The sequence below is a fragment of the Gymnodraco acuticeps genome, unplaced genomic scaffold (assembly GCF_902827175.1).
Source record: "Gymnodraco acuticeps unplaced genomic scaffold, fGymAcu1.1, whole genome shotgun sequence".
Lineage (NCBI taxonomy): Eukaryota > Metazoa > Chordata > Actinopteri > Perciformes > Bathydraconidae > Gymnodraco > Gymnodraco acuticeps.
The window spans coordinates 414,655-436,224 of NW_022991956.1; the positions used below are offsets into that span (position 1 = coordinate 414,655).

Consider the following 21,570-nt stretch of genomic DNA (forward strand, 5'->3'; position numbering starts at 1 on the left):
AGGAACACACAGACAGCCATCTCCTAAAAACAGCCAGTATTCACACTGTGCCTCTAACTTGTGAGATGACCACCACCATTTGGTATTACGTGTCCCTGACCAGACGCGAACACACACAGGGTAAACAGTCCAACGAACAATTACTCGTGACATTGCAGTGAAAAAATATATTCTTAGTTAATAAAGTTATTTTTGTCTGGAAGCAACTCCTCTGTTGCCACCTAGGCGCAAACTTTCCTGTCTCCTAACTGGAGGGGCAGAATGTAAACATGTTGGCTGCTTATATGCAGCGTATTATGCAATATTTTACAATTAGGCCCACCTTCAACCCAATGGTATTGTTTTATACCATCTTGAACATTTTCAATTGATTGATTTCTTAATAGAAGAGAAAAGAAGGCCAGAAATGTGACGAATATGGCATTATCTTGAAGAAATTGGTGTCTAACTGTACTTCTATGACTCCATATATATCCAAATTCCTCACAAAATTAACTTTAGAGTTTTGTATGTGTAACCTCCAAAAAAAGGAGACATGAACTCTTTATGTAGTTGTGAAACATTGAGCAAGTTTATCGAGTAATCCCATTTGCTTTCACAACCTCCATTGTTTTAATGATTTATTTCAAGTGACAAACACCGATGTCAACACCAGCTCAATAACAGCTTGGCTCCATTCTGATGCCCTGTACATTTCCCCTCACTATGAGGACAGTGAAAGCACCGTGACCTCACACCCAGGTGTTTCTTCCTCTCTGCTCCAAGATAAACTTGGCACCGTGCGATCGAAACGAGACGTCTTTCTGATACAAACAACGGAGAGTGAAGGGCGATCGCTGTACCCAGCCTCTGCTCCCCCTCACTATATCAGACAGTGCCATCTTTAGTGAGGACACATTGTTCCAGTCAACACTTCCTATGATGAAACGGATCCACTGAAGGCATGTCCAGGTATTGTGTCTTTTTAATCTGAAAGTTGGTTTTGAGTTCATGATTGTTGAGGTGGATTTCGAAAGGTCAGTTTACATCAAGAATTAAGCTTTGTTGTTCTTGGGAGGAAACTAAGATTTATGTCAGATTTTAGGCCTGAGTTGAGAGCTGAATAGAATACGGAGAAAGGTACAGTATATTATATAATAAATATGTAAGGTAACTTAAGACAGTATACTAGCCCATAGAAGAAACTAAAAAGAACAGATGGTGGCCATTAACTTGTTCCAGGTCTGAGTATTGTTTTGCTTGCCTGATTATAGTTTCATTATAGCAACATTACCAGAGAGGCAAGTGAGAAAGAAAAATGATGGCGATCGAAGTCTGATTTAAAGTGTTTTCTGTCCTGTTTTTAAGACAAGCAAAACAAAAAAAATTCAGGACAGTCTTTTTAGGTTCCATAAAAAAAAGTTGTATCTGTAAATAATGGCCAAAATGTTGTTTATATTTGTTGTTTATTTTTGTAAAGTATTATTGTTTTTAACTGTGAAAAACATTTTAAAATTATTTTTATTGAAATTAATCATTGTTTCTCTTGAAAGATACATGTCTTACTTATCCAACAAAATGCTTTATGTGTCTTTAATGCTGTTAGTCCCATTTATTGCATGGTTAGTGGTGCATTTCAGCCTCTTGTGGTTGACATGAGTATTACAACAACGAACACAGTTGTCCTGACAAAAAATGCTTTGTTCCACGTTTAAACGTTAAACTTGTTCCGTAAACATTGTCTACCAATATGTCCATGTATTATCATATTCGACTGTGACATGATGTTTGATTGTTTCTGTCTTTACTTTTCTTTTGCTCAGCCAGGGTGAAGGATGGTCACACAGAGGAGCAGACGCTGTGTGATGCTGCTTCTCTCTCTCACCCCATCAATCTTCCCCCCTCTGCCCATCTCCTTCCTCCCTGCTCTCACCCTCTCCGCCTGGCCTGCTCTATCATTATCTGTAACAGCCTCCACCCTTCCTGTTGGCAACACCAGCATATCAACCATTTCTAACGCCCTCCCCACTCCTGCGATCACCTCCACCATCAGCCCAACATATATCCACCTCTTTGACCAAACTTCCCCCAGAAAAAGCATAATTTCCTCAGATACCTTGCTTGTTAAAAAAGCCCCTCTGCACGAAAACCCACTATGCAATTCGTCCAAAGTGACTCCTGTGTCTTCTGACAAACTACCTCTTCACACGGCTGAACATCCAACAAGTTCCCCATCTTCTCCTCTACCTCAAAGTTCTTCTACCCAACATCTCTCTGTTTCAACATCATTCCTCTCCGCATCCTTCTTCACCACTCAAACATCACCGCCTCCTTTTGCCAAAACTTCACCCAAAATCCTCACATCTCCCCCAGAAGCAGCATCCTCTCGTCGGACCAAACCACTTCTGCCTCCCCCCCTCCCCCACACCACAGTCCCGATGTTCCAGCACCAGCCTTTCATTGTGAGTTGGAACATTCCTGATCGGGTGTGTAAGAGGTACAACATCTCACTGGACACCTCGCCCTTTAAAGGAGTGGCAACACCTGCTAAGGTAGGAGGAAATGTTTGAATTATATACGTGCATCTCATTTATTTAACTATTACATTCAAATCCAGGGTGGGAAAGCACATGCTGTAACCAAATCACAAACTAATTTACATGAAGCTATTATGGAAGGACATTTATGGTGATGTGTTTTGTCATTCGTAGCCTACAGCTATCAGCGAGTTGTTGCATGTTTGTACATGTCTGGAACAATGATAGATTGTTTCTTGTTTCGACATGTTTTACAACTCCAGTTGCATTACAGGTTGATTTATAGAGGCCTTTTATTAATGGAAATCATACATCTGTTCTTGATGTCTTTTTTTGCAGACATGGCACTTTCAGCACATTAAACAAAGTACAGAACAATTTGTTTGTTAAAGGAAAGAAAAATACCCATCCCCTATCCCCTACCCCTACCCCATCACAGCAAATAGGAAACAATGAAAAAAAAAAAAATGATAATAATAGGGAAAACATTTTTTATCTAAAAGATAAGGGGCGTGGTTCGGCCCGACTCAGACGCGGAGGGATACTGACTTGTTGTGAAAAGTACAATTCTACCCGTGATATCCACTCATTATATCACGGCTAAGAACCAATCAGATTGCTTGATTTGACATGTCCGTTTTATAATTAAGCAATAGCCAGGGCCGCCCCTCCCTACAGGCCAATCACGCAGGCTGCATGGGGCCCCGCCTTGCGCAGGGGGCCCCGCCCAGAGGGCCTCAGCTGCTGTGCGCAGTTCTCCGCTCAGTTCTCCGCGAACCCCGGCTGACACGCGAGAGTGAGAGGTGACAAGGGGAGCAGGTCTGTAATCCGACACCGTTGCAATGAATCGACATCTGACCAATCACGGCTTTGATACCGCCACTAGTGCAGGTGAAGAGATGTCGGTGAAAAGACAGTTTCAGTCCGGCACAAGCTAGAGTGAAAAAAAAAAAAAACTTGAAGAAACTAGAGCACTCGAAGGTGGGTTATTGTCAAATGTACAACTTGCGAATGTTGTATAAGTCAAATTGCCAATTGCCATATTAAAACATCAGCTGCATTTCACGACATGAAGAAGGCAGTCTCTGCAGAGCATACAGGCTAATGGAGATGCAGTTATTTCCAGCATTCTTTATTTACCATTCATTCAAGTATGTGATGCCTTTTATCTGCTAACGTACAGGAGGAAGAGTGATACACTGTCTGTCTAGTTGGCTTACATAACAGTTAAAGTTTGCAGCCTAAAAAACATGGAGCATTTTTCCCCCTTATATTCATTTTTATGTCAATTTGCACATTTCATGGTGATGCTCAGCCTCTCCCCTTAACTCCTAACAGTCATCGTCATGGTGATGCTCAGCCTCTCCCCTTAACTCCTAACAGTCATCGTCATGGTGATGCTCAGCCTCTCCCCTTAACTCCTAACAGTCATCATCATGTCAACCACAATACAGAGAAATACTGATAGAAATGTGTGTGTAGTTGTTGATGCATTGCTGACAGAGGGAACTACATTTGAATACAGATTTAAGAAATATCAGTTTTTGAGCATGTCATATCATAAGCATGTTTTGTCTTGACTATACAACTATATTATAATAAAATAATATAGTATTTATATTATTGAATTGATTATGATTATTATTATTATTATTAGTAGTAGTAGAAGTTGTTTATTTGCATTAATTATATTTTAATCTTTTTGAGGCTAGTATTTGGCAGGAAATGCAGACGTATTCACCTGTAAACGCATACTGAACGACATACATGCACAACCATTTACCTCACTGCATAAAAAAGTGTTGATAATAATAATAAACAGGAATTATATTTGCAAAGTAGCCTACTTTGTTTCCAAACATTTTTTTTCCCACTCCTGTCGGTTGGGGGGCGGGGCCTCATCTCACAATGTCGCTTGGGGCCCCAAGTTGGCCAGGGGCGGCCCTGGCAATAGCTCACGACAGGCCGTGGTATATGCTCATTATATCACAGCTAAGGGGCGTGGTTCGGCCCGACGCGAAACGGTTACCAAGTGTGGCAATATGAAAGAAAATACACACTCTAATTTAAATAGTTTTTATTAGTAAATAATGATGTTCAAAATAAAATAGTCCCTCCGTTGCCTTCTGCACGAAACATAGTGCGAGGTGGTTGCTATGCAACAACACTAACAGCTAGCGAACATATTAGACAGAGAGCGTTGATCCATTATTTGGCTATTTATTTACATGCATGTGTATGCTGCCGTTTATTGTGCAGCCACTGAAAAACTGTCCAGCATCAGTAGCATGGCTTACGTGGTTACGTGTATAGGTTGAGGTTGTTCTAGGGGCTGTTGATTGGCGTGGCGAGAATATTGCTCCACTTTCTCCGGTCCCCGAGATCCGGCTTCCAGTAGCTCTGGAGAGAGCTTTCGCACCTGTGGCCACTAACGGTCATACTTTCTCTGCTTTGTTTCAAGACCCGCATCAGAAAGCTTTTGAATGGTGGTACTTTTCCAGTTGGTCTACCTGCTCTTCACGTAGCTCTAGCTGCATGTCGTCGTGTAGGTGCTTTTTTCCCCCTGGAGATAGGCACTGCTCAATCCACTCCTCCATAGTAAGAAGACCCCCCCGGAGGTCGAAGTTAATCTTAAATGTTTCCATTTTATGCTTTGTAAGTTTGTTTCGTAACGGAAGAAATGGAAATATATAAAACTGACAAGTCAAATCAAGCAATCTGATTGGTCGATAGTGTTTTTGCGGACCTCTTTGATTACAGATTTGAAAACATTGTTGCTTGCTTTAAAAGTAGCTCAATTCATTATGTCAAACCTTGGAAAGCAGGCCCGGACTGGCCATCGGGAGGACCGGGAGGTTTCCCGATGGCCTGGCCTGTTAAGTGGCCTGCTGGCCTGAGGATTTTTTTTAAAATGTATATATTGTGAACGCAACGCTGCGCAAATGTGGGTCTGACTCTGCCTCACAGAGGGTGACTGGCTGTCTACATGATGTGGTCTGCCGACATGGCCACTTTCATACAGATCATACACTAAAGCCCTCGATTGGTCTCTCATTCAAGCTCGGGAGGGTGTGTATGTGTGGCGGGCGCGAGCGTGCGAGAGAGAGAGAAAGCGCGCGCACCGGTTACGTGTTTTGTTGTTGTTAGCATCTGGTGCTAGCTAGCGGCGCTAATGGATATAATGAGCTGACTGTCAACAAGGTGGAGGAGAGTCCTCTGCTGTCAGACTGAGAGACTGATAACTACAGCTCAGGTGAGGTAAAGGACTCTCTGAGTGTTTAGATAGTTAACTTAGTCTGAGTTATCTCAGTGGGTCTCAAACGGTTTGGTCACCATTTATGTAAACACATATTTCCATTTGAAGGGGGAGTGATTAGTAAAATATGCATGAATAATAATTTAAAAAAATTAACTAGGTGAAAAAAGGCAAGATAAACTTAAAAAACTTGTTGAGAGCTAAAACTAGTGTTTGCTGCTGCCTCAAAGAGGAGAGGGGGGAGACGGGGGAGGCTGGTTCAGCAGCACAGACACACTCACAACTATAAATGAACCAAAAACAAATAAATAAACAAGTTTCAATGTTTTTTCATATTGGATATGGTATGTTATTGGTTATGGCCATGTTCTTATGATTTTATGATTATTTAAATGTATACTGTTCTGTTTCATATGGTGTAGTCGGGCGCTGGTGTAGTCTCTTTATTTCCCCCTCAAAGTGCACCAGATTTATGCATTTAAGTCCAACATTTAAAAAGAAAAAAAATCTTACGGGGGGGGGGGCATGCCCCCGGACCCCCCTGGGGGAATTGAGCTCCACCTCCACTTAAAATATGTTCACATGGATAGGTTCCTAAATAGATTTGCACATTTTTTTTAAATAGTAACCCATGTCCATATGTTTATTCTGGGGTAGTAGATTTAAAGTTTAGGGCTATCACTATGGGCAGCAACGCTGTAAATATTGACAAATACATCCAGGAAAATGGCACAAAAGAAAACTGGTAGTGGCCTGGCTGGGTGTATAATTCCCGGCCTGACTTATTGTCCCAGTCCGGCCCTGTTGGAAAGTATCTAGATATCCCTGCCATAATGCCAAAGGAACTGCACACTGAATAGGCCTATATGTTTTGATGTCTATGTCTGGACCGCTGCGTAAAAAGGAGGGTTTCTGCCCCGTTACTTCTCCGCTGCTTTCTTGTTCCAGTTTGCAGCCCAACGGTATACTGTTTTACTCAGACGCGGAGGGATACTGACTTGTTGTGAAAAGTAACTTACAATTCTACCCGTGGTATACGCTCATTATATCACGTCTAAGAACCAATCAGATTGCTTGATTTGACTTGTCCGTTTTATAATTGTTCTTTTATCACAAGTTTGTTGAAATGTAATGTTTAAACATACCAGGCAATATGTGATAATTTGCGTGCATTGAGTAATCAGAACATTGGGTAAAGACCCAAATAAAACCAGATAAAATACAAGACAGTAACAATACAATATAATAATAGAATAAATATAAAATGTTTGCATCACTTTGTCTTGTTCCTGCTGCAGGTCCCAGGTCAGTTCCTGTCTCTGTTCTACACTGACCGGCTGGGTCTTTACCCACATGTAGACCTGACCAGCAGGAAACAGCTGAACGGTGGCATCCCACAGAGAGGGGACCTGAGGGCCAGTTTGAACAAGGCCAGAGCCGACATCAACTACTACATCACATCCAAGTGAGCATTTCTCAATGAAATAATGTGCCCTTTATTGATGACACGTGTGCTCTCATGCAAAATGCACTTTTTAATGTCTTTTATACATAAATATGTGTCCCCAGTGTGTCAGGGAACTCACAAAGTGCAAAACCCTCTCTCGTTTCCTCCGTATCCAAATCTCTAAAAACGGGGGTACAAAGGAGCTGATCCTCGATATGACGTACTATCGGAAATACGGGCTGGCTTTACACCCACATTAAAGGTCCCCATACTGTTTTTCATCAATATATTATAGGTCTCAGATATATACAGAACCTGTCTCTGAAGTATATGGCTCCAAACACCAAACAGATAATTGCAGCATTACCCATAATCCCCTCTGTTTCAGCCCTGCTTCCAAAGTGCTGATTCTCTGTCTGTTACTTTAGATGAAAATAAGGAGCCCCTCCCCACGCCCCTCTGAGAAAGATTTGGTAAGAACTCAATGGTGCTCTAGGAGGAGATTCAGGTGATAAGGTGGGGGGGGGTTACCTTGGTTGCTGATTGGCTAATGGTTACACAAGACAAAACATCGTTATGACATCATAAATTGGCCAAAATCTGATCAGCTCATTTTCAGACAGGTTTTTATAGAAATGGATCAGGACAAAAAGAGAGAGAATCTTTGTTCCTGAAACTTTCAGAGTCTCTTTCCACAGAGGGGACACATGTTGATGTAGAAGAGACATGAAGAAGAGGGGACACATGTTAATGTAGAAGAGACATGAAGAAGAGGGGACACATGTTGATGTAGAAGAGACATGAAGAAGAGGGGACACATGTTGATGTCGAAGAGACATGAAGAAGAGGGGACACATGTTGATGTAGAAGAGACATGAAGAAGAGGGGACACATGTTGATGTCGAAGAGACATGAAGAAGAGGGGACACATGTTGATGTAGAAGAGACATGGAAAAGTGGATTTTGTATAATAGGTGACCTTTAAAGCTTTAGACCCAGAATAAGCACTTCTCTAACAGGGCTGAAATAGAGGGGTATGAGGCATGGCTAAAATGGGTGATCTGTTTGGTATTTTGAGCAAGACATTATTTTCATATATCTGAGACCTATACTATATGCCTAAAAATAGCATAATAGGAGACTTGTAAAAACGTGTACTTCTCCTCTCCATTACTTCCAGGACGAGCCGAGGCCTGGCTGTGATCGACTGGGAGGAATGGCGCCCCCTGTGGGACAGGAACTGGGGCGCTAAAATAATCTACCAGACTCTTTCTGTGGCTCACCTCCTGCAGACTGAGCACTCCCTCAATCTGCAGCAGGCCACAGAAAGAGCCAAGACTCAGTTCCAGGTCAGGACACCCACTGTGGAAATGAATAAAACACAAGAGTGTGAAAAGACAACTCAGTAACTCGAATACTGTACTGAATTTTGAAGTGATTATCAGAAATCCTTTATTCGGCCCACAAAGGTGAAATGTACAATGTTACAGCAAAGTGAAAAAATAGATGAAGAAACCTTTTCCATAAAAGGCATTTACATAGTATTTAAAATACAAATTATTACAATTTAATGAAAAAAAAATTCAGGTAGAAAAAAGGTCAATCGACTATATACTGTATTACACAAAGTTAAGAAAGAAGGTCATAAATATGAATAATTCGCATCAGAAATGTGTCTACAAAAGTAAAAACGTATGTGATACTGATATAAATAATAATTGGGAGTTCATTTTTCTGCAGAATAAGTACTTTTCCATACTTTTACTTTTAAATGTGTTGCTGTATTTGAACAGTATAGGTCATTGTGGAGAAACCAGCTCGAGTACGCTAGAATTTGAAAATACACAGCCGGCACAAATCTGCCACTTCCTTACAGAGCCCCTCCTCCAACACACACGAACGCGCACATGACCAATGAGGGCACGAGATAAGTGTGTGCCCAGATGGAAGGCTGACAGGCAGGTAGGCCGTCCAGTTACTTTAGCCGGGCCGGCTCAGATGATTGGTCGTGCTTTTTACAGCACGACAGCTTCCACAGATGACTTTTTTAATGGATTTTTTGTCAAAGCACTTACGATATTCATTGCTATCGGGATGTTAAGAGCATTCCATGGAATACAACAAAAAGTGCATCTCGAGCCGGCTTCTCAAACGTATACCCCACCTTTAACAAATGATCTGAATTCTTCATCCACCACTGCTTCTTCTTTCCTTTCCTTCTCTTTTAGGTGGCAGCTAAGAGTTTGATGTCCGGGATGTTGGCGATTGGCCGAGCCATGAGGCCTAACTACCTGTGGGGCTTCTACCTGTTCCCTCACTGCTACAACTACGGCTGGGAGGAGCCTTTTTACACCGGCCGCTGCTCCAGGGAGGTGAGGAGGCAGAACGACGAGCTGCTCTGGCTGTGGGAGTCCAGCTCTGCGCTCTACCCCTCCATCTACCTACAGGTTGGGCAATAATCAAAGTCAAAGTCAACTTTATTGTCAATCTTTCAGTTTGTGTGTACAGACAGAGAGATCGAAATACCGTTTCCCACAATCCTGAATACAAAAACAATATATACAAATATGTATGCAAATATGTATATACCTATATACACAATCAAAGACATGCACAATCATACATATGCACACATTAAAGGTCACCTATTATGCAAAATCCACGTTTTCATGTCTTTTATAGCCATGTGTCCCCTCTTCTTCATGTCTCTTCTACATCAACATGTGTCCCCTCTTCTTCATGTCTCTTCTACATCAACATGTGTCCCCTCTTCTTCATGTCTCTTCTACATCAACATGTGTCCCCTCTTCTTCGTGTCTCTTCTACATCAACATGTGTCCCCTCTTCTTCATGTCTCTTCTACATCAACATGTGTCCCCTCTTCCTCATGTCTCTTCTACATCAACATGTGTCCCCTCTTCTTCATGTCTCTTCTACATCAACATGTGTCCCCTCTTCCTCATGTCTCTTCTACATCAACATGTGTCCCCTCTTCCTCATGTCTCTTCTACATCAACATGTGTCCCCTCTTCTTCATGTCTCTTCTACATCAACATGTGTCCCCTCTTCTTCATGTCTCTTCTACATCAACATGTGTCCCCTCTTCTTCATGTCTCTTCTACATCAACATGTGTCCCCTCTTCTTCATGTCTCTTCTACATCAACATGTGTCCCCTCTTCCTCATGTCTCTTCTACATCAACATGTGTCCCCTCTTCTTCATGTCTCTTCTACATCAACATGTGTCCCCTCTTCTTCGTGTCTCTTCTACATCAACATGTGTCCCCTCTTCTTCATGTCTCTTCTACATCAACATGTGTCCCCTCTTCCTCATGTCTCTTCTACATCAACATGTGTCCCCTCTTCTTCATGTCTCTTCTACATCAACATGTGTCCCCTCTTCTTCATGTCTCTTCTTCATCAACATGTGTCCCCTCTTCCTCATGTCTCTTCTACATCAACATGTGTCCCCTCTTCTCCATGTCTCTTCTACATCAACATGTGTCCCCTCTTCTCCATGTCTCTTCTACATCAACATGTGTCCCCTCTTCTTCATGTCTCTTCTACATCAACATGTGTCCCCTCTTCTTCATGTCTCTTCTACATCAACATGTGTCCCCTCTTCTTCATGTCTCTTCTACATCAACATGTGTCCCCTCTTCTTCATGTCTCTTCTACATCAACATGTGTCCCCTCTTCTTCATGTCTCTTCTACATCAACATGTGTCCCCTCTGTGGAAAGAGACTCTGAAAGTTTCAGGAACAAAGATTCTCTCTCTTTTTGATCCATTTCTATAAAAACCTGTCTGAAAATGAGCTGATCAGATTTTGGCCACTTTATGATGTCATAACGATGTTTTAGCTTGTGTAACCATTAGCCAATCACCAACACTTCAGAGACATGTTTTTTATATATCTGAGAGCTATAATATATTGATGAAATACAATATAATAAGGGACCTTTAAGACCTAAATAAAAGCACAACAATCAATATATACAAAAGTAACAGTCACTTCAATATCTTTGAGAATGTACATTAGTGCAAGACTGTCCATAGCAGCGTAACAAAAACAAGTGTCTGGTGCTGGATTTGAGTGTCTGTGTGTGAAGACATGCATCCCTACTGTTCATTCTGAAATTGCACTTCCTTAGATGTTTTTTGAATGCATCCTGGCTCTGTTTCAGGTCTCTCTGGCTGACAATCCCAGAGCTGCCCTGATGGTGAGGAACCGTATCCAGGAAGCGCTGAGAGTGTCTGCTCTGCCCCAGGGACAGGGAGGAACCGCGCCTGTGTTTGCTTACATGAGAGCTGTCTTTGTTGACGAGAACAAACGCTTCCTCAGCCAGGTACCTGAGAGCCGTCCAAAGGGAGACATGTTTTAATCACAGCGTTTGGCACATTAGGAGGCACTCTCAAACAGATGACATCTCTGAAACTGTTAGAAAAATATCACTCGTCACCGGCTTGAGCTTCAATATCAGGATCCATGTATTTGTGATCCTCTCCAGAATAGAAGTCGTCATCACATATAGAGCATCAACTAGTTCCTGAACAGTGTCCTTCACATGCTGATATCCAAGAGAGGGAGTCACACAGTCACAAGATGGAGGAGTAGAAAGCAGTATTCAATGTTTACTTCCGATTAGCTCCACGTCAGAAATGAGCATGCTTGTCATATGTCTCTCTCCATAGAGGCTGAATCATCATGTTAATCACATAGCTATCATATGCCTAAAACAGTCCTGATGCTCTTCTAGGTAATCACACATCCTGTCATGTTCACAGCTACAGTTGGGATACCTTTGTTATCATATGTACTCTCATACTGAAATAGTACATTCAGTATGTTCCCAACAGAAACAGTTCATTAGTGAGTGCCCACACTTGACTAGATTAGCTACATCTTAAGTTACCTCTTCCTCTCAGCAGTGAGGTGTTTCCGTCAGGTTGGAAGAGGAGTTTGGTTTCTTGGTGTAACACCATCCTGCTCAGGTGGTAGCCCTCACCTGAGCGTGTAAACCTTATCCTGTCTTCTCACCTCGCATCAGGAGTTCATTTTACGGGAATAAGAACAGAGTAAAAGTCTGTGCACCATGCATGGAGAGGTGGAAGAAGTATTTCCTGTTTATCCATTACTTAACCCTCCTATTGTCTCTGTGTTCCCCCCTTACTTTGGTGTTTGTGGTCAAATTTGACCGGTCCTGTTTTAACTACTATTACATTAACACAAAAACCATTAATCATCACCAAATGTCATTTAACACCCTTTCAAACTGTACATATTGTATCAGACTACTGGTATACATGAACAACTGCAGTAAATATACAAAGAATAGACACTGAACATGTATTGCGTGTGCCAGGTGTGATCCATGTGGGGGGAGGGGCACATAAGAGCGGGAAATGTGTCAAATTGTTCTGTGTGTGTGTGTGTGTGTGTTTGTGTGTGCCAGGTGTGATTCACATGGGGGGGAAACACATCTAGTGTGTGTGTGTGTATGTGTGTGTGTGTAGCCTAGCATTACTACTTGTGGGGACCTAAATCTGTTTACACAGTCACGTGTGGGGATTCACCTCCCTTACAAATTGGAGGTCCCCATAAGGGGAATCATTCATTTTAGGGTGAAGACTTGTTTAGGATTAGGGTAAGGATTAGGGTAAGGTTAAGGGTAAGGGTTAGGCATGTGTTGGTTATGGTTAAGGTTAGGATAAGTCTCCAGGAAATGCTTGTAAGTCAATGTAATGTCCCCTGAAGTGATGTATACATGGTGTGTGTGTGTGTGTGTGTGTGTGTGTGTGTGTGTGTGTGTGTGTGTGTGTGTGTGTGTGTGTTTTATCTGATCCGGATGGTTACTAGTAGACCGGGAACACCATGGGTGTTACAAATTTGACTAAATCATCCAAAATCCAATGAAAGTGGTGATCAGCCATTGTATATGTTCAAATGTCTACTGTGAAGGATACCATGAAGCCTGAATGCAATCGAATGTAAAACAAAAAAGTTATGATTGATGAAAGTAGTAAATCGGTCAGAATTGATCCGAAGACAACAGGAGGGTTAAATAATGCCAAACTGTCAGTGTTATATAACGTCATTCATTGTGCAGTAAAATGTCCCCTGAGTGTTTTAACTATAGGGGACGGGTGGCGCAGTGGTCTGTGCATCCGATCATCAGATCAAGGGGGAGTGCTGGGGAACTCCAGTTCGAAACCCGCTCCTGCCGCCACTGCGTCTGTAAAGCCGGTGTGTCCTTGGGCAAGACACTTCACCTGAACTTGCTCCTGTGGGTATTGTCCACAGTATCTGACCATTGTATGATATATGTGTAATGTTTAATGTGTAATATGTAAAGCGCTTTGAGTCATTGAAAAAGCGCTATAATAAATGTAAGGAATTATTATAGGCCTATATGGTGTTTTGATCTAATATCACTGCTGCATTAATGTGTATGTTGCATTTCACTTGTTTAAGGTTGTGCTAATTTGAACTTCTTTCTTGCATTATTACACTTTAGCTGATGCTTTTATCCAAAGCAACTTACAATGTGTGCCATTAACCAAGAGGATACGTATTCTGGACTGCAAGAATCCTGCAAGTATACAAGATAAGACAAGATAAGATGGAACTTTATTTATCCCCTTGGGGAAATTCAGGCGTTTATAGCAGCAACAGGGTCAGAGTTCAAAACAGGATTCACACAAGGTAAAAATAAAGACAAAATAGATTAAAAATCAACTCCAAATAAGACAAACATGTTTAATCACAACAACCATAAATAAACAACACACTATGCATGCATGTATAATTGTCTAATTTGTGAATGCATGCGGCAATTTCTGTGTATGTACAAATAAAACAATGCATATATTTAACCATCTGTGTGCAGGCAGACTTGGTCAGCACCCTTGGGGAGAGTGCAGCAGTGGGGGTGTCCGGTGCCGTGCTGTGGGGGGCCAGCGCTGACTACGATGACCAGGTAACATCACCCTGCACCCCCCACTGACTGCTGAAAGACATGAACTGATGGCAGGTTGTGAGAGGAGACACAATGAGTTCCATCAGATGATAGAGGTCGTCTCTGTGACTGGCTGATGGATCGTGTTGGTTGGCAGTGTGACGTTTTAGTTCATCCAAGGCAGGGAAACCAGGATTAGCTCGATGAAAGTGACTCTCAATGGATGTTTAAACTCTTCTTCACTATAGAGTGGTGCAGCGGTGATGTATTTGTGTAGGTCGATCCGGAAGTTAGCAGGAAGCAATCCGATTTTCCCATTGGATTTTGGCATATAGCATGTTTTCTTCAGCAGGATAATCTCCACATATTAAAACCTCTTTGTGATTTAAATTTGTTTTAAATGCAACTGGCAACAGCTGTTTTTATGACATAGAAGACATTCAAGTGTGTTGATACAGGCTGTGCTCTCAGTGTTTTGTCTACCTGTTCCTGCCTGTTGGATATTGGGGTAGAGATATTCAGAATTGGTTTGGCATCTGCTGTGTCAACTCATGGCACACGACATGTGACACATTTTCGATAATTATTAGTGATAAACCTATTATCTTCTGGATTACGGTCACGGTTTTGAACATGCGTTTAGTTATGTGAACTAAAAACAAAAATGCAACAAAACTACTTGTAAAAGATCATGATTTGGCTTAAACAAGTTCTTTAAGTTCTGGACCTAACTTTAAACAAGCCTTGACTTTTAATTTCACTCGAGAGAGAAACTGTTGCCCTGTGTTTGTTTGACCCATTTTGCAACACTAACCTTATCATTCATGGATTTTCCTACTTCCTCTCTTGTTCCTTTTCTCCGCAGACGTCTTGTGCCGCCCTCTCCTCCTACCTCACCTCCACCCTCAACCCTTACATCACCAATGTCACCGTAGCCGCCCAGCTCTGCAGCAACTTCCTGTGCCGAGGGAATGGCCGCTGTCTCCGAAAGAACTACAACTCAAATCACTACCTCCATCTAAACCCAGAGAATTTCAGGATCTTGCATGTTCAGAAGCGCTTCCTTGTCCTGGGGAGACCTTCCCTCTCAGACTTAAAGGCTTTCAGCAGGGGGTTTAGCTGTCAGTGCTACACAGGACTGAGCTGCTCTCCCAGGACTAACAGAGAGCTAGCCAAGGCCCTGACATTTAGTGTGAAGCAAGGGCTGTACCAGAAATTTCACACTCTGAATCAAGCTATGTTGCAGGATACAAAACAAGCCGGTTTTACCAAGTACAATGGTCAAACGAATCTCAAAGTTTAGCTTGTTGTTGTTTTACCTGATGTTCTTTCACACTTCTTAAACCAAACATTCAGAACTGGAAATGACCTGGTTTTGTCATAATCCAGTGCTGGTCACATCATCTGTTATTTTTAAAGTACTTACCTCATCTTGCCTGCATATTATGACCACTGACATAATGTTACATGTGCCACAGTCTTGCCAAAGAACACAGTATTGCCAAAACTCTAACCTGCAAACAAAAACTATGCAGTATAAAGTGAGAAGCTGCAACAATAGTATTCAGCTCTGCTTGGTATTTGAATTTGATTAGACTGTATATGTACATTTACAAAGTTGTTGGTTCTGCGATGAGCTTGAATGTCACAGTCAATACACAGAGCGTGTGATGACTGAGTGAATGAAAAGTTATTGGGGGTTCATTGGGATACATTCATGGTAAAGGTGTTGCTGTTGTTAGCATAAAAAGATGATTTTGCTCACTCCTTGCACAGGTGTTTTCACTTATATTACCTTATTAAAGCTCCTTTCTTAGAACAGGTGTAACTAATCAAGATAATTAGCAGCTTTGCGAGACCAAACTTCAACCTGTGAAGAGGTCTAGTCAGAAAAGTGATGTTTTCAAGGCTATTAAAGTCACATTAATGGATTTTTAGGCCACTAGAGAAGAACTCAACAAGAAGCTAGTTAAACCGTTAGCATCCTAGCAGGCTGTTTTGGCTGTTGTTGTTAGCAAGCAGCTACCTACTTTCAAATGCTGCTAATGTGGAGCGACATTAACATTCAGTTGGACAAATGTTGATTGCTACTGGGTGAATGTAAGTAGTACTTTTATCTAATTTCACAATTTTTTAAGTCTCCAACCCCTGAGAGAAATAAACAACTAGCTTATTTGCTTGTTTTTGACCAGCTAGCCGAGCTAACTTTGTTTTGTCTTTGGTCAGGTGGTTTACAGTGTGTTTATTATGGCTTTTTCTGAAATAGCTGTGATCTGCTATTAAAAACAGGGTTATGAAAACACACATTCACAAATATGGTAAATGTGCTGTAAAAGCCAAACATAGAACATATTAAAAGAAAGGCAGCAGGGAATTGTTAGCTAAGTTTATCACTAAGGAGGCCTCTTTTACATCCCACATATTAGCTATGACAGGGTACATTTTTCAGACGCTGTATTAATGAAGGTGTGGCAAATTGTGAAGCTGCTAAATTAAAGTAAACGTGTGTTTTAACCCTTTTACACAGCAGTCCTATACTTCTGATTTAGAACGCTAATGAGTGTTTTTGTATATTCCCATTGTGGGGTTGTCAGCAGATACTGTACGTCATTGGTGTGTTGATGGTGTCCTCTGGGAGTCTGGGTTCACTTGATAACCTCCAAGGTGGTTTTGAGAAAGAGATGAGAGGTTGATACATAATTGGTAATGCAAACATATTTTAACCACTGCAGGCTTTGTGTAATGCAACAGTGAGTCATCAGAAAAACTTCCCTTTTTGTTGAACTGTCTTCTTACTGTGTTCATTTTCATATCTTAACAAGGAAGCAGTAATGAAAGATAACACAAATCCATTTTTGCATGTACCAGGAAATGACGTGTGTGTTCTACAGGCGTGGGCCAACATTACCTCATGTTGTTTGTGTACTTGTTTCCTGCCTGAGCTCAAATATGTTTAAAATGAGGTTGCTTGCCTATGAAAGTGACTGTTCAAAAAGGACTAAAACCCCTGTTGAATAACGTAAATGCTATTTGCTAACATTACAGTAAAGGAATGAATGCCAGTCGTGCAAAAGGAATTTTAATTTAATTCAGTAGTAAAGTCGTAGGCTACAATACATGCCATTGCGAGTAAACTCTTTTTAAAACATTGCGGTCTTTCTTTTAAATTGGTGGGTGACACAGCACAAAGTAAAGTATAATTAAAGTCCGTTAGCCAAAGATCTACAAAGTCCTTCACTCTGGTTTAGTGAACACATATGTTTAAGGACCTCTAGCTGCCAGGTTGGACAAAAAAACTATAATGCCAAACGAATGGAGCTCAGCGCAAGTTCAACCATGCAGGAAAACCTTCTTTACTCATTCATTTACTATGCAACGTTTCTACTCTCTCTCCTCTCAATAAGTGATCGGGGGCGTCACTCCCCAGCTTAACCAATTCGCTCTATTCTCACAAGCCTATCATAGCGCTCCGCTATAGCTCTCCCCCCTCTGTCAGCTGTCATTTCAGGAGACTCAACGCAACGCTCCTCCAGCCCTTTTCACCGTCCTGTCCCTCCGGATCCAGGGTCAAGCTAAGCCACACCCCTTCAGACCGAACCCAACTATCCATTCACCACCACCAGTGTCTAGACCCCGGGGGGTTTCATCGGATCGGAGTTTTCCCCTCCCGAATGATACTTCCTGAACAACGGGGCCTAATCGCCAAAACTCCATTACATTCATTTGTGTATTCCTGGCATTACATATGTATTCTTACATCAAAACCGTGTCTCCTGATTGAAATGTTGTTAACCTTCAGTGCTTTTTCTATCATTTCTGACATTTAAACATGTTTACACCTTTTTATTAATAAAATAAAGTGTATGGTCTATACCAATTATTACCCCTTCCAATTATTTGCATACAAAATGCAATTTGATTATTTAATAAACAAACTCATTACCTTATTTTACAAGGGTTACTGAACCCCATACACATATCTAAATCTAGCAGATTAACTTAAAATCAATTCCAAGATTTTGCATCTGGCAAATCAAGAGCTTATCTAAACTTTTAGAAAATGGTAACAGAAAAGTGCGAATGTTAAAGAAAGGATCAAGGAGTGTCTTTCTAAATGACTAATACAAATCTGAATAACACAGGTTCAGGTGCTCGCTATGCAAACTCCAAATAATGTTTACTTACCCAACAAAGGGAGTTGTATAGAGTAGACATGTTTGCTAAGATTTACCAGTCACAGTGCAAGGTACTGACTATAGTTTCTTAAGGCATAAAACCACTGTAAAGCATATGTGTAGGTCAGAATCTGCTTTATTTAGGGAATATTTAACAACAAAAAAGTACTTCTTGATTTAAAATATGTCTGCACTACACTTAGTTCATGTTACACTGACAAAGAATTTAGATTGAATATGCATTTGTTTGTGTTGAATATAGAACAGCTGTAGTTAAATGTGCATTATGTTGGTGTGTTTTGATAATGGAACAAATGTACCCCCATTAATGCTAAAGGTTAGAATATTTCTATAATAACAATTTTGCGGTGCTTTTTATATAAAAACGTGGAGCCTCATGGGCACCAAGCCTTGTTTGTTTGAGTCCGTTTGCACAGGAAGGCACTGCAGCAGAGTAACGTTTGGTTTATAAAAGATTCACACTAAAATCTCACTTCATCGCTCCTCTTATCCTCTCAGCCACAGGTGTCCATGCTACATATATTAAGCCTGCTGCATGGGTTACTCTCATAGTTGCCATGCAATCCAGGGTCACATGATGAGTGAAAAAAGGTATTAGATTAAAAAAGAACAAGAGATTAACATTTAAAAACAAATTGTGTTGTTTATGAGTCTTACGGCTTTTCTAATGTCTTAATCTGTAAACCTTCCTGATGTTATTTTAGTTTCTACTTTTATCATGCAGATATAAAAACCAGTTAAAGCATGCTAATGTAAAAATGACATATCAAACTAGACCTGCCATAATTCATGTTATGTATGGCAAGTCTGTCACTGAAAAGTCACACTACCAAAGTCCTGAAAACTGTTAAAATATTAATAATACACCTATATTTGACATCGGACAGATAAAAATGGCAGTAGGTCATATGTGAACAGATAGGTGAGCAGTTCAGGGTTAGTTGTGTTTGACCTGTGTTTTGGATCCAGACATATCGAATAATATTGAAACCTATGTCCCTATTTTCTTTATTAATCTCTGTTAGTCCAATGTCTGCAAGACTTTCCCTTGAGTTAAACGTAAAAAAATACACATTTACAGTATTTTTTTCTCCAGTTGACCGTTGACCTCTCCATTGCCCTCGCTCAGACCGGTCACATCTGTGGTGCACTTGATCCTCAGCAGGGCGTTGGAGAGCACGTCCTGATACAGGCTGATGCCAACCCAGCCCGGCAGGTACAGCAACGTGATGAGGCCCATGAAGTTGTAGGGGTAGTGGGAGTAGTCCCAGGAGCAGGCTCCGAACTGCCGGAGGACCAGGCCCCAGGAGAACTCCCAGGCGTAGATGAAGCAGACGTAGAAGGGGAGCCTCCGCCACGGGCCCCAGCCTCTCCTGAAGCGCAGGTGGAAGTAGAGCTTCTCCACCAGGAAGCTGCAGCTGCCGTACATCAGGAAGGACCACAGGGATGTGTGGCCACTCAGGCTCCGGTCAGACTTCTCCACCAGGTTAAAAACAGAGGTGAAGACCACCTCATCCAGAAAGCCGTGCATCCCAAAGAACAGGAAACGCACAACGCCTGGCAGACCTTGAAGGGGATCATGACCTCTGTCCACCAGGCTGGGTTTGCATGCAGGGTCTGGGGTGCAGGGGGTGTGCAACCTCAGTTTTGACAGCCCTCTGTGGAACACCAGTCCAAAATACAGAGCCAGGATGTAATGCACCACCAGCTGCGTGCCGGACACCACCCTCACCTGCTCCGTCAGGGTGTTGATGTTCCCGATGAGGATCTGCAGCCCGATGTAGATGGAGGGGTAGAAAACCAGATGGAAGACCACAGGCCGATCTCGGAAACACCTTTTCTGTGAGAAGATCTTCTCCAGCGCGAAGTGGGTCAGTGAATGCATGACGCACAGATACGGGGAAGAGAAGCCCACCAGTTTGGGGTCTCTGTGGTTTAAAAACCCCTGCAGCGACGAGAGCAGGACATCCAGAGTCACGCCGTGCATCCCGTAGAAGTACAGCCGCATCCATCGAGGCAGCTCCCGCAGAGACCCCTCCGCGTCCCCTGCTCCTCCGGATGGTTTCTGTCTGATGGGCATCTTTACCGGTGTCAGGCCCCCGGGATCAGGGTCTGTTGCTCGGCTCCGAGCACCGTCTCTGGCCATGATCAGTCACTTGTTGTTCAGAGGTTCAGCTTCCTTCCCACACATTGTTGTCTGTGTTCCGCTGCGGCTGCAAGCATCTCCTGCACCGCATGGCTACGTTCACGTACCTCGTGGAAAACACGTTTCTTTGTAAACACCAGCTTGAGAAAGCAACTGGACAACAAACGTTTGGTTCAAATTGCAGTCAGTGCTACTCACAGTAACGTGTAAACCTGCAAACATCTAACTTTGTTTCTATCTGTACACATTAAGTATCTTACATTTAGTTCAAAGACGTTTGCCTTGAGGCATTTTAATTTTCCATTTTTTTTCCAGCTGTCTGCCACATTGTTTATTTATGTTGACCATGATAGTTTGCTAATGCTTTTGTTTTGAATAACGACATATGACTAGAAGTGGGTCAAGTACTCAGATCCTATATGTAAGTAAAAGCACCAGAGTGTAGGAATACTCTGTAAAAGTATAAGGTGCAGCTAGTTTTATTGACTTTGTAGCAGGGTAGCTTGTGAATTTACTTCAGGTGGAACTAAAGTCTGATTTAAGTGAAGATTATTTTTCACATCATTAATCTATATCTGCAAAGTAACTAAAGTTATTAAATAAATGTAGTTGAGTAAAGGTACACTAACTACCTCTGATATTTAGTGTAGTAGAAGTACACAGTAGCAATCAATCAAAAAGACTCAAGTATGTACACATACCTCAATATTGTACCTAAGTACAGTACTTGAGTAAATCTAGTTTACACCACTGACAAGAACAAACGTTCTCCTCACACGTGACACTGAGTGAGTCATGTATTGTTTACAGCCAGTCTTCTCCTCCCCTCCTTTATGGCACACTGCCAAGTACACCAACCGTTGATCTGTATGCAAGAGTAAAACCTTAACCTTAACTAATGATGTTTATTCATAAGTCATACGCAGTGGTGGAAAGTAACTAAGTACATTTACTCAAGTATTATACTGAGGTACAATTTTGAGGGACTTGAGTATTTCAATTCTTTGCTACTTTGTACTTCTACCCCACTACAATTCAGAGGTAAATTGTGT

At 41.8% G+C, this 21,570-nt stretch overlaps 2 protein-coding genes across 3 annotated transcripts; one reads left to right on the plus strand and one right to left on the minus strand.

The window, feature by feature from the left end:
- Nucleotides 1-4,862: 4,862 nt before the first annotated feature.
- On the plus strand, nt 4,863-16,371 carry LOC117535974 (hyaluronidase PH-20-like). Of its 2 annotated transcripts, XM_034200661.1 has the most exons (7): nt 4,912-5,114; nt 7,071-7,237; nt 8,400-8,568; nt 9,448-9,666; nt 11,405-11,566; nt 14,108-14,197; nt 15,042-16,371. In XM_034200661.1, the coding sequence occupies exons 1-7, from the start codon at nt 5,052-5,054 to the stop codon at nt 15,477-15,479; spliced, it is 1,308 nt and encodes a 435-aa protein (XP_034056552.1). In that variant the 5' UTR covers nt 4,912-5,051; the 3' UTR covers nt 15,480-16,371. The 2 variants fall into 2 exon arrangements, with proteins under 2 accessions (XP_034056553.1, XP_034056552.1); XM_034200662.1 differs by lacking the exon at nt 14,108-14,197 and having other exon boundaries at nt 4,863-5,114.
- Nucleotides 16,372-17,239: 868 nt separating this feature from the next.
- On the minus strand, nt 17,240-20,614 carry LOC117535976 (transmembrane protein 229A). The gene has a single exon (XM_034200663.1). It carries the CDS (start codon nt 20,516-20,518, stop codon nt 19,448-19,450), a length of 1,071 nt encoding a protein of 356 aa, XP_034056554.1. The 5' UTR covers nt 20,519-20,614; the 3' UTR covers nt 17,240-19,447.
- Between the last annotated feature and the right edge of the window lie 956 nt (nt 20,615-21,570).